General features: G+C 42.2%; 4 protein-coding genes across 4 annotated transcripts; 3 read left to right on the plus strand and 1 right to left on the minus strand.

The window, feature by feature from the left end:
• Nucleotides 1–109: 109 nt before the first annotated feature.
• On the minus strand, nt 110–577 carry LOC138412237 (histone H2A). The gene has a single exon (XM_069535667.1). The coding sequence runs from the start codon at nt 540–542 to the stop codon at nt 156–158; it is 387 nt and encodes a 128-aa protein (XP_069391768.1). The 5' UTR covers nt 543–577; the 3' UTR covers nt 110–155.
• A 169-nt stretch (nt 578–746) lies between these two features.
• LOC138412236 (histone H3-like) lies at nt 747–1339 on the plus strand. The gene has a single exon (XM_069535666.1). It carries the CDS (start codon nt 794–796, stop codon nt 1283–1285), a length of 492 nt encoding a protein of 163 aa, XP_069391767.1. The 5' UTR covers nt 747–793; the 3' UTR covers nt 1286–1339.
• A 3225-nt stretch (nt 1340–4564) lies between these two features.
• LOC138412169 (histone H2B) lies at nt 4565–4939 on the plus strand. The gene has a single exon (XM_069535246.1). The coding sequence runs from the start codon at nt 4565–4567 to the stop codon at nt 4937–4939; it is 375 nt and encodes a 124-aa protein (XP_069391347.1).
• A 3785-nt stretch (nt 4940–8724) lies between these two features.
• On the plus strand, nt 8725–10157 carry LOC138412229 (histone H1-like). The gene has a single exon (XM_069535653.1). The coding sequence runs from the start codon at nt 9409–9411 to the stop codon at nt 10030–10032; it is 624 nt and encodes a 207-aa protein (XP_069391754.1). The 5' UTR covers nt 8725–9408; the 3' UTR covers nt 10033–10157.
• The last annotated feature ends 2524 nt before the right edge of the window (nt 10158–12681 follow it).

The raw sequence follows: 12681 nt of genomic DNA on the forward strand, positions 1-12681 counted from the left end.
AGCTATGGGTACCCAACAACCTGATGTTCCTTGTTTGTTCAGTACTTGTGTATTTTCGAAGTTAGATTAGGACATGTGGAGACTTGCTCTTTACCAGAGGTGAGTGTGTGGCTCTTAAAAGAGCCTTTGTGTTGGAAGTTTCCAGCAGCTTCGCTTTACTTGGACTTGGCGGCCTTCTCGGTCTTCTTGGGCAACAGAACAGCCTGGATGTTGGGCAGCACGCCGCCCTGAGCGATGGTCACTCCGCCCAGGAGTTTGTTGAGCTCCTCGTCGTTGCGGACGGCCAGCTGCAGGTGGCGGGGGATGATACGGGTCTTCTTGTTGTCGCGGGCGGCGTTTCCAGCCAGCTCCAGGATCTCAGCGGTCAGGTACTCCAGCACAGCCGCCAGGTAGACGGGGGCGCCGGCACCGACGCGCTGAGCATAGTTGCCTTTACGCAGCAGCCTGTGAACACGACCGACGGGGAACTGGAGCCCAGCGCGGGACGAGCGGGTCTTTGCCTTCGCTCTGGCCTTTCCGCCTGTTTTGCCTCTTCCGGACATTTTCAATTCGTTTCCTGAAACACGTCAAGAGAAACTGCGGCAACCAGCGCGAACCCTCGTTTATATATCAGCGGATCGCGCGGGACCAGACAAGACGCCTCCAGCGGAGCAGGGGGGGTCGTTATGCACTTTTCTCCAATAAGCAGCGGGGACTCGGGCGGTGGGTCGCTCTATAGGGCGGAGCTGAGCTCCAGGAGGAGCCTCTCACCAATCAGGACCCGGGGATCTGAAACCGCGTCACCATTTCACGAATGGCTCCGTCGTTTAAAAGCAGAGTGTCGCTGCTCGCCTCGACTTCACCTTTTCTCCCGATCAGAGAAAGAAAACATAAAATGGCAAGAACCAAGCAGACCGCACGTAAATCCACCGGAGGCAAAGCCCCCAGGAAGCAGCTGGCCACCAAAGCTGCGCGTAAGAGCGCCCCGGCCACCGGCGGCGTGAAGAAGCCTCACCGTTACAGGCCCGGTACCGTGGCTCTGAGAGAGATCCGTCGCTACCAGAAATCTACGGAGCTGCTGATCCGCAAGCTGCCCTTCCAGCGCCTGGTCAGAGAAATCGCTCAGGATTTCAAGACCGACCTGCGCTTCCAGAGCTCCGCTGTCATGGCTCTGCAGGAGGCCAGCGAGGCTTACCTGGTCGGCCTGTTCGAGGACACCAACCTGTGCGCCATCCACGCCAAGAGGGTGACCATCATGCCCAAGGACATCCAGCTGGCCCGCCGCATCCGCGGAGAGAGAGCTTAAACTGCTGCTGCTGCTCCACTCACGATAACAACGGCTCTTTTAAGAGCCACTTCACTGCACTCAAGACAAAACTCTTCCGCTGCTCTCACTAGTTACTGACTGATCATAGATCTAGAAGCTTTCATCACCAAATAATCAACTTATATACGTGATGTTGTTCATGACAGTCATAGCATTTAATTCATTCAATTAAAAGACTAATAATGTGAATAAACCATTCAATTTCAATCAGTCTAGATCTGTCAGACCATTTTTTAAATTTACAATTACAGACCACACTGATTCTGGACATACATTCTATTTTTGTATGTGTTGATCAGATGACACTGTCAACATATGTCAAGAATCAGCTCCTCTGACATTTCATTCACAGCCATGTGTCAGTACAACAGAGGAACGTTATCAAAAGCTCACTCACACTGTTGATTCAATGATTACATGATTACTGTAATGAAGGGTGGGGGAGTCTCGAAATAGTGAAAGAGTAAAACAGCATAAGAGTGATTATGTATTGTTTACATAAGGAACAGATTTCAGAAGGTGACTTTGACACAGATAAGAGATCTGCACCTGAAAGCATGAGCTTTGGAACAAAATAATCCAATAAATATATAGACTTAAATACATGTTTCTGAACTAACAGAGTTAAAAAGAGGGATTGGGGGTCTTAATAATGAGATTATTAATGTAAGTGAGCTGCCATTTCAGTGACTGAGGTTAGGACAGCAAGACAAACTGTGCAAGACGCCCTTGATCTGATCTTCCAAGATGAGGAAGCAGATAGTGATTTGAAGGAGGATGTGTCAGAGCAGGAGGACAACATGGAGGAATATTACGATTACAGCCGTTCTGATGACATTTATATCTTCTGACATATGACAATAAAAATGAAACAATATTTCTTACCAGTCCTCTTCTGTCCGACCATTATAATTAAAATAATCTATTGACAACACTGATCCTGGACACAGCTCGTGTTTAGTAGCAAACTTACCTAGAGAGTAGTTCACTTCCTCCTCTGGCAGGTCTGTTCGGAAAAGTTGTAAAACATCCTTGTTTGAACAGTGTGCGTCAGTGACATTGTGAGTTATCCTCACTTATACCTGATGTTGTGTTTCATTATGACACTGGTTGTCAATATTCTACTTTGTTTAGAAGCTCATGTGATAATTAGCATGCTATTAGCTTCACCCAGGAGGTCCTGAGCTGAGTGAATGTGCAGGTGTGTACCCCAGCTCATATGCTACACCTTGTCATTTATGTTAGTGCCTGTTTGTTTAGTTAAATGTTAACTTTCTATATAGCCTGTCATAATGCTGTATCATTTGCATGCACTGCTCCATTGTGGTCAAATTGTGCAATTGTATCAGTTTGTTAAGAAATTATCAATAATGTTTAGTTGATCATTTAATCATCATCATCTGAATAAGCTTATTGTTAACAAATGATCAATGATCAACTGAACCAATAAATCCATGGTCATTGGCAGAGTCATCACACAAAGCCTCACACATTTTCTTGCTTGATACAAACTTCCAGCAGTGTTCAGATCACTGGACTTTACTTGTGTATCACATCAATGTAGGAAAATGTGTCACCTTCAAGTTTATATCTCTTATCTTTTTTGTTTTAATCACACACAAAACAAGAAAATAAAGTATAAGTATCAAGCAGAAATAAGAAAACACTTGGTGACAGTAAAAGTTAACTGGAGCAGTTGTGTCTCTCCAAAGTCTGCAGACAACAGTAATCATCAATAATAAACACAGGGTAACAAGTGAAGAATCCAGTCTCTACTGGGTAGTGCCTCCCTTTGCCATCAAAACAGTCACAGTTCTTTGTGACATTGATTCAACAAGATGCTGGAAACCTTCCTCTGTTATTCTGATTCATGTTGACTTGAACAAAAAACGTTCTGCAGATTAATCAGCTTCACACCGTGCTGCTGATTGTGAATAAAGAAGTTAGTAATTCATTTAATGAATAGAAAAGTAATAGTGATGTGGAGATCAGTTAAGATCTTCTGGCCCATACTCTGAATTTGTATCTGTGCTGGTTCTTAGGACAGATAAAGTCCTAATAATAAATGAGTTCAATGTTCATGTTGATCTCAATAACAGTCTTCATCATTTAATTCATTAATAGATTCAATTTCACTGTAAATGTAATTAAACCAACTCACTGTTTCAATCACACTCTTGCTCTTGTTCTGACATATGACATAGACATTAAACATCTAATTATATTTCCCCCAAATCTTTTTCTGTCTGACCATTTTTAATTTACAATTATCAGCAACTCTGATCCTGGACAGAGATTTACATAAAGGGCTATTTTAGTAGTCAGCAACAAACATGAGATACTTGAAACATACGCTTGAGTAAAAATTTTATTATTCAAGTTTCCTGGAGGTTTTAAATTGCTGTGATTAAAATGACTCAAAGGATGAGATGAGTGAGTAAACTTTGTGCATTACATGGGAGCATTGCACTTCATACATTATGATTTCTAGTTATTCACATATTCAGTTGTATTAGTTCTCTCTGTAATCATTCTGTAGCAGAATAATGCTTGTTGCATTCGACACAGACTGGTTGTGATTGTTCTGGGAGCTGGTTGTTGCTTGTGACCAGGGGCAGATGTGGCTGCTCTTGAATGTGTTGATCTGAGGCTCTGGGGGAGTTGCATGTTGTATTGTGACTGTTTAAATGAAACCTTAATATCTACCGTCCTACATCCAAAGTCCTGTGGGGGCGCTAGCGCACCAAATAGTTTATTATCAGCGGATATCAGGAATACTTGTGTAACCATCACATTTTAGCTCCGTCAGACTGGTTGTTATAATGAAGACAATAATTATATTCAGTTCAATCTAAATGAACAGATTAATAAACCTGAAGTTTAACTGACTTGGTGTTTTACTGTGACGATCAAGTGTTCCATTAATATTTAGAGCAGTGTGTTTATCAGGTCGCTTTAGTTCAGATAGTTTGAAATGATACTAATGTGATACTAACATCAATAATAAGAACATATATAGTTTCAGACATCATGCATTTCTTAACCCCCCAAATGTTCCAGTTCATCTCTACAGTTCAACCTCTGTCAGCAGCAGAATAATGGACTCTGGACATGGAGACACGCCCACTGCTGTTACACTGACGATCAACATTCAGCCAATCACAGAGAGGGAACAGCACAGCAGCTTTACATGTGTTGTGTTCAAATACAGCCTGTTCACTGAGGACTTCATTCATTTGATCGAATAATATCGTGACGATGCCTGAACCAGCGAAGTCCGCGCCCAAGAAGGGCTCCAAGAAAGCGGTGACGAAGGCCCCCGGTAAGGGCGGAAAGAAGAGGAGAAAGAGCAGGAAGGAGAGCTACGCCATCTACGTGTACAAGGTGCTGAAGCAGGTCCACCCCGACACTGGGATCTCCTCCAAGGCCATGGGCATCATGAACTCCTTCGTGAGCGACATCTTCGAGCGCATCGCCGGTGAGGCCTCTCGTCTGGCTCATTACAACAAGCGCTCCACCATCACCTCCAGGGAGATTCAGACCGCCGTCCGCCTGCTGCTGCCCGGTGAGCTGGCTAAACACGCCGTGTCTGAGGGCACCAAGGCCGTGACCAAGTACACCAGCTCCAAGTAAACCACTCTGGAGACATCACATCAAACCAACGGCTCTTTTAAGAGCCACACACTTTCTCTATGGAGACAAACTGTCCTGACTCCAACAACATGTGCACCAACACTCAAATAGCCACTTTACAGGAATGTTTTCTTGTTGCAGTATTTTATAAATAGAAGATTAAAGACATAAACTTGAACTTGATATATTTTTCCACTGCTGGAAGTTTGTGTCAAGAAAACATATTTTGTGATGAGTCTGCTAATGATAATGGATTTATTGGTTCTGTTGATCAGATCATTTGTTAACTTATTTAGATGGTTCAATCATTTCAAACTTAAAATGAGTGAAGAAAAACATTAGATATTTCACACATTGAAAGTCAGGACATTGATATCTCCAGTATTGTTACTTCAAACAGCGTCTGGGTTAGAAAGACATGCTAAGACTGTTGAGTGCAGAGTGTTCTTATAGAAAAGTACTGCTGGGAAGGAGCCATGAAAAGTCAAGGAGGATTACAGGTGTAAAATAAAACATATTTTCTATTCAGAAAAACAAACATATATTATTTCACGTAGTACAGCAGGATCTGTGGGTTTTAAGAAATGAATCAAGTTCCACTCCACCACCCATCTTATGACTGTGGTCCAGTCTGCATCCTCTTTCTGGACAGTCACATAAGAACATGATACTTTACCAGTCTGAGATATAGTGAAGGTTCAATATCTATATTAGAGTTAAGGTGTAAATGTGGATATGATTGTTGTGTTTTTATACATGTTGGGTGGAAACTAACTACAGAGAGAAACTGAAACAAAATGAGTTTCATTCTTGTGCTAACCTGGTTTATATATGGGTGATTATTCATGGTTGATCATGTTTTCATCAATGATCAGACCCTGATTGATTGTTGTTCTCTGGAAGTGATGAGTGTTGAGCAGAGGATGTGAGCTCTCATTGACTCAGTGTGTGGCTCTTAAAAGAGCCGTTGTGTTGTTGAGCTGATGAAAGTGAGTTTATCCACCGAAGCCGTACAGAGTGCGGCCCTGTCTCTTCAGAGCATACACCACGTCCATGGCGGTCACGGTCTTCCTCTTGGCGTGCTCGGTGTAGGTGACAGCATCGCGGATGACATTCTCCAGGAAAACCTTCAACACGCCGCGGGTCTCCTCGTAGATCAGACCGGAGATACGCTTCACTCCGCCACGGCGAGCCAGGCGGCGGATGGCGGGCTTGGTGATTCCCTGGATGTTATCACGGAGAACTTTGCGGTGACGCTTTGCGCCTCCTTTACCGAGACCTTTTCCTCCCTTTCCTCGTCCAGACATTTCTCTTCAGTCAGATGAGAGCTAGTCAATAGTGTGATCCGCGGGAATCACAGCTATTCATAGCTAGCATGAGGACGTGCTAGAAGACAGAGGTGGACGTATTCCCCCTCTGTGGATCCGCTGATAATAAACTCTTTGGTGCACTAGCGCCCCCACAGGAGCAGAGGTTGGATGTAGGACTGTAGATATTAAGGTCTGACACTTGACCAGTTTTGTGGAACAGTAGAACTGTAGCACGTTCCCGTCAAGTAGGAATAGAGTCTGTAACAAGCTTGGTTAAAGATAAGAGTTACATTAGGACTGATTAGAGAAGTATAACACAAAGCACATAGAGCAGCGAGGGAAATGGTTCAGAAAGCTGCTGTGCATGTCTCCCCATGTCTGATGAACCATCAGTGGTTCTCACACGACAGTTATGGTCGGTAGATTAGGCTCCAAAGCAGAGGGAAGAGTTTTAATGATTAGAAAAGTAGATGTTATGGTGACCTCGATATCGTCTAATCAACCAATATAAATATGTGTAAAATATTGATACTTCAAATATTTTGTTCTACACATCTAAAACAGCCTGGGTCCTGGGTGTACACTATGCATCCAGGTCATTGACATTAAATCATACATCAATAAATTAGAAAAATACGTTAAATGTCAAGCCAAAAAATGAATATTCACTATTCCTTTAAATGTACAGACATTAAACATTGAATGGTGTCAAAATGACCCCAAGGACAATAGGAGGGTTAAAATGAGAACAGATACATAACAATCTCACAATGAATAGGACCAATTGACTATATAACTGTTTGTCTTTGTCCATGTCCCTGAAACAATGTGTCCAATTTAGTAGTTTAAAATCATACTCTGAAATTGTGTAGCTTTTGTGAAATGTGGTTTTGATTGTATATCCAAGTTTGTGAACACATCGAGGCAGGGCCATTGCCAAGGTTGGAAATAATATACAACAAAAATGATACATAAGTCTATCCTTGGTCCTTGGTCAAAACTTGACTTTAACCCAGACTGCACACTACACTTGATTTAAATGTTAACATCTGCAGCTCCTGCTAATGGAAGAGTAAAGTACAAGAGTAACATTAATAAGATAATAGTGTCATGAAACAAATACAGTGGACGGAGTAATGACAAGTTAGAAATACACACAATGAATAGAAAAGTAGAAGTACTGTAGTCATATACAATAGCTCTGAAGGTACTTTTCATTATGTTTTTATAATCAGGTTTTAAAAGTGTAGTGCTGTGTGTGTCCGGTCACATGTGTGATTATAGACATGTTTCAAAGTAGTGACACATATTTTGATAAAAACATTGACAAAGTCCTGTATTGTATTAAAGTGCTCCAGTAAACATGACAGTGATCCAGCATGCACAACATCAGGACCATGAAACTGGAGCAGCTAAATGGAACTCAACCATCATCCCGAACAACAGTGCATGTAGCTCTGTCTGCATCTGAATGGTTTGGATTCCTCAATAAACACTTTGCACATTGAAGTTTACTGTTGTTCCCCAGAGGAGCGTAACTCTGGATCTATTCAATAAGAAGCTCCATGTGTTTTTCTGAGCTTTCTACCTCTTCTCAGGGTCTTCTTCAGTGAGCTAAAACAGCTTTGGTTCTATCATGTGAGCTGAGGTTGTAATGTTGGTCAAGATTCGACCATTGGACCAGTTCCTTTAACTCATGAAAACCCTGAGATGCAATTGAAAGCATCAAACATGATTGTCCCTGAGGGGATGGACTAATAAAGCTTGGATATAATGTTTGGTCTTGACCACACAGCAGGCAGATTTATTGTTATCTTTTCAACTTTGTCTTTGCTTTCCTACCTTTGTTTCATGAGTTTAAAACTGAGATGAACAAAACACTGTTGTTGTTGTTTTGCTATGAGCTTGGATGGGGTGAGAGGAGGGATGAGGGATATTGATCTTGTTTTATTGTAGATATCATGGAAAACACTTTGTTTTATATTGTTTGTTTATAAAGTACTAGGTAAATGAAGTATGTTTAAATGGATAAAAATCCATGTTTACAGGCTAATTTACCCACAGCAATCTACACAACTCAGACTGCACACGTGTGTATATTCTGGATACACAGAGTGTTTGTTGAGACTGAGGTCTTCATTTGTAATATGAATATGTTACTGGCTATAAAAGTCTGAGACTATTTGATCTATAGATCGATAGCTATCAAACTGACAGCTTGACAGAAATGTATCTGAAACACACAAAGGGAATAATTTAATATATCAGACCAATAGTTTTTGATAAACCTTTGTCATTGTTTAATAATTATTTTGCATAAATAATGATGAACATACTATACAAACACTTGTATCTTTAAAATGAAGAACAAAAGTTTTTACGAAATCGAACAATAGCAAAAACTGCAAATTCCAGTATAACTTACAAATTGTCTAATAAATGATGGAACCTGTTGAGTTTTTGTATTATATGAATGAGATCATTGTTTGAAATTAATATTTAGTCAAATTGACTAATCCAACCCATGGCCATGAAATGTAGCTCTAATGATAGAATGACTCTCCAGCATCCTCAGCATGAAACGTTCACGGCTCTGATAGAAAGTCTGGCTCCACTTCACCATGAGCCTCGGCCATCAGCGGTGTGTTTGCTGCCTGCACAATAACCTGACTTTCTTCCAAAGGATCATCAGCAGGTGCTTGTTTTGACTCGGTCTCTCTGAACCAACATGTGGAGCAGCTGGGAGACGGATGTTGGTGGAGCTGTGGTGCTTTTCAAGTCATTTTAGGAGAGAAACGAGTGGGAAAAGCCGCCGAGCAGCGCTGCTCACCGCGGTGAACGGGTGAGGTTTGGAGGCTCCACCGACAAAATGCAGAGAGCATCAGAGCTCTTCATGACTTCAATATGAAGACACACAAGTCCGCTACCTGCTTCCTCACTGTCAGCCTCCAGCACCGCTCACCCACTGATGTTTCACTCGTTTATCAGTGAAGAGAAAACACAAGTGTCTCGGCGTTCACACTGCACACAGGAGCCACGGCTGGATTGAGTCTCCACGGTTCTCATGGTGTGTTCAAGTACCGCCTCCCGATCGGGACTCTTCATCAGTCCGGTCGCTCACTCCGATAGTTCCTCGTTGATCTAAACTCAGAGACAAAGATGGCAGAAGTCCCTCCAGCTCCAGCCGCCGCCCCGGCCAAAGCGGCCAAGAAGAAGGTTGTGAAACCGAAGAAGGTCGGCCCCAGCGTCAGGGAGATCATCATCGAAGCCGTGTCCGCGTCCAAGGAGCGGAGCGGCGTGTCAGCGGCCGCCCTCAAGAAGGCTCTGGCTGCCGGAGGCTACGATGTGGAGAAGAACAAGTCCCGCGTCAACACCGCCATCAAGGGCCTGGTGATCAAGGGGACTCTGGTCCAGACCAAGGGAACCGGGGCCTCCGGCTCGTTCAAGATCAACAAGAAGGTGGAGCCCAAGGTGAAGAAGCCGGTCAAGAAGGCTGCTCCCAAAGTGATGAAGCCCGCCGCCAAGAAACCCCTAGCGGCCAAAAAGGCGAAAGCAGCGGCAGCCAAGAAGCCAGCAGCCGCTAAAAAGTCCCCGAAGAAGGCGACGAAACCCGCAGCGGCCAAGAAAGCAGCCAAGAGCCCCAAGAAGGTGGCGAAGAGCCCTAAGAAGGTGGCAGTCAAGAGCCCCAAGAAGGTGGCGAAAAAGGCTCCTGCAGCCAAGAAAGCCCCCGCGAAGAAGGCTGCCAAACCCAAAGTGAAGAAGACAGCAGCCAAGAAGAAGTGAGCTGTCCTCACTGTGAAACATGTTCATCCTGCTAAAAGGCTCTTTTAAGAGCCACACACGTCGATCCACAAAGAGCTGCTTCCTCATCAAACATCACCACTGTCACTCACTGGCAACACATATGTAGAGACTGACTTCTTAACTGAAGAGAGTCGACTTATATAGAAACATGTTCAATATTTATTTGTTACAATGTCTAGTTATTTAATGTCAAATACATCAAATACATTTAAAATATCTTTAGACACTGAAGGAGAAGCAGACTACTACTGACACACACACACTGGACAACATCATGTACATCGATTTCAGCTTTACATCATATATTTATACTTTTATAATTTATAATAATGTTCTTCTTAACAAGTATTCATTTGTCATATTTGGTTGTGTAGAAACATATTTATTGTCTTACTGTATATTTATCTTAGTAAACGCATAAGAATGAGTCAGTTATTAACTTTGAGCTGCTTAGAATTGATTATGTCCACTTTACATGAGAATATGTAGTAACATCAGGTATCCAAGAGATGGCGCTGCACTACAATCTGTGAACCAGAACACCGTCCACTACCATGATGAAGTCTCCTACATGTCCTGTCAGAAGCTTTGTTTTCCAGTAGGTCAGCTGCTCCTGTTTTATTCTCATCTCATGATTCAAACACTACGTTAATTTGTTTCATGTAAATATCAACACATCTTGTGTGGAAGTAAATCTAAGTAACTCCCACCTGAAGATTGTTTTTCAAATCTTGACTATGACTCTGCTTGGGTGTGTCCACATATAGTCATTTACACCCAGTGCTCACATGTAATTGCTCAATAGCAATTTAGTTTTTCAGATTTAAAAGAGTTTCTTTCAAATCATAATCTCTTTACCTTTGTATCTAAACCTCTCGAACCCTATCCTGACTTGTTCTCTCCACCTTGACAACAGCCCTGTGTAGGTGTGTTCACACACTTGGAGCTCACGTTAAAACCATAGACTGTATATAAAGATGGGCGTAGTGTCCGTGACGTCACCCGTTGGTTTGTGAAGAGCGAAAATGAGGCTCGCAGTGGGCGTTTCACCCAGCGCCATCTTGCCGGGGCCTGACTCCTCCTAGTTCCTGGTTAACCCATAAATTGGCAAAGAGGAGGCGCGCGAGTGGACGCTGGGTGGGCCGAGTGAAGACTCACAACTGAGCCACTCCCACAGAGCTTATCGTTACCTGGTTAGCTCAGGCTAAGGAGCTAGGCTAAATGCTACCCGCGACTGCTAACCGGCTAGCGCTGCGGTGTTGTTGCTGGGATGGTCGAAGTCGTAACATCGAACCGAGCAGAGGTAAGTTACCCTGAAACTTTACAACAAGAAAACCTATTGATGTATCTATTATCATTATCACACTACATATACTTACAAGCCTCAAGTGGTTTTTGATGTTATTGTGGTAACTTACCGTTTATTTAACACGTCTAATGAACAGTTTGAAGCAAGTTAACTACTTTTATTAAAGGCTTGTGTTTTGTCATTTAATTGTAATTTTAATGCGTTAATATTAATAAGCTGCATGCATGTGTAAGTTGCATGTGATACAGACTTGTATAACCGCCATTACTATTACAACGTCTTTTTTTTAGCCTGTTATAGAATTCACAGTGAATTAGACTCAGTGCAGATGTGATTATAATCTCCGCACACCACTGTTGTAAACAGTTCTGGTCCACATGATAATAATATTGAGTCAATTTCTATATGATTTGATAAACTTTAGATACAAAGTGTTGTCTTTTCCTTTTTGCCTTAAGAGACAGAACACGGTCAGCACAGCTGTGTTCCTCAGGTTCGTCCGTCCCTAATAAAATGACAGGAAACATAAAGTTATGGCATTATTGCAGAGATAAGTGTTACTTTCAAACAAAGTCTATGTCCTTATATTCTGTGGATATTCAACAATGTATTTGAATATGGTTTGGGATTAAACAGTGTACTATAAAGACAATGAATGTGCAGTATGGAGTTCTTTCACAGTAAAAATATTGGATATATAATGTCATGCATCATGTGCAATAATTTGCTTTAATTGTTAGCAAGTTATGAAAACAGGTCTATACCTGGTAGGTAAACTGTTCATTCATAAATAAAGTCCAGCTCAACAAGTTTCACACTGCAGCAGCTGCACTAACGTTATTTCTGAACCAATAATCTAATAAAACATTATTACTGAAGTTACTCACAGTAACGTAGTCAAACCAAATAGGTTGGCGAGCTGAACGACTTTACATAACGTGAAATATCTAACTTGGTGGAGCTCAGTCACTAAACACACAGTCAGTAGGTGTGTTCACACACTTGGAGCTAACGTTAAAACCACGTCTGACGAAGGCTTCTAACTTTCAGAATATAATTTTAAACTACTAAATTAGACACATTGTTTCAGGACCATGGACAGAGCAGTTAGTTGTGTTTAGGTGCTGTACTTCAACAGTTTGTTTCTCTGAATGGATGTTGTGGAGCAGAGCGCAGCCGCTTTACACTGCAAGTCTCTGTGGAAACAAGCTACACATTTAAATACACATGTAGGGGAGAACAGAGAAAGATGAACCAGTCAGTCATGCAAAATGAATTCATCATGTTCATAAACTCAAAATAACTGTTGATCTGAGTTA

Source organism: Paralichthys olivaceus, chromosome 12, assembly GCF_024713975.1.
Source record: "Paralichthys olivaceus isolate ysfri-2021 chromosome 12, ASM2471397v2, whole genome shotgun sequence".
NCBI lineage: Eukaryota > Metazoa > Chordata > Actinopteri > Pleuronectiformes > Paralichthyidae > Paralichthys > Paralichthys olivaceus.

Coding starts and splice junctions, on each gene's coding strand:
- LOC138412237 (XM_069535667.1), bottom strand. CDS start 542: ATGTCCGGAAGAGGCAAAACAGGCGGAAAGGCCAGAGCGAAGGCAAAG.
- LOC138412236 (XM_069535666.1), top strand. CDS start 794: ATGGCTCCGTCGTTTAAAAGCAGAGTGTCGCTGCTCGCCTCGACTTCA.
- LOC138412229 (XM_069535653.1), top strand. CDS start 9,409: ATGGCAGAAGTCCCTCCAGCTCCAGCCGCCGCCCCGGCCAAAGCGGCC.
- LOC138412169 (XM_069535246.1), top strand. CDS start 4,565: ATGCCTGAACCAGCGAAGTCCGCGCCCAAGAAGGGCTCCAAGAAAGCG.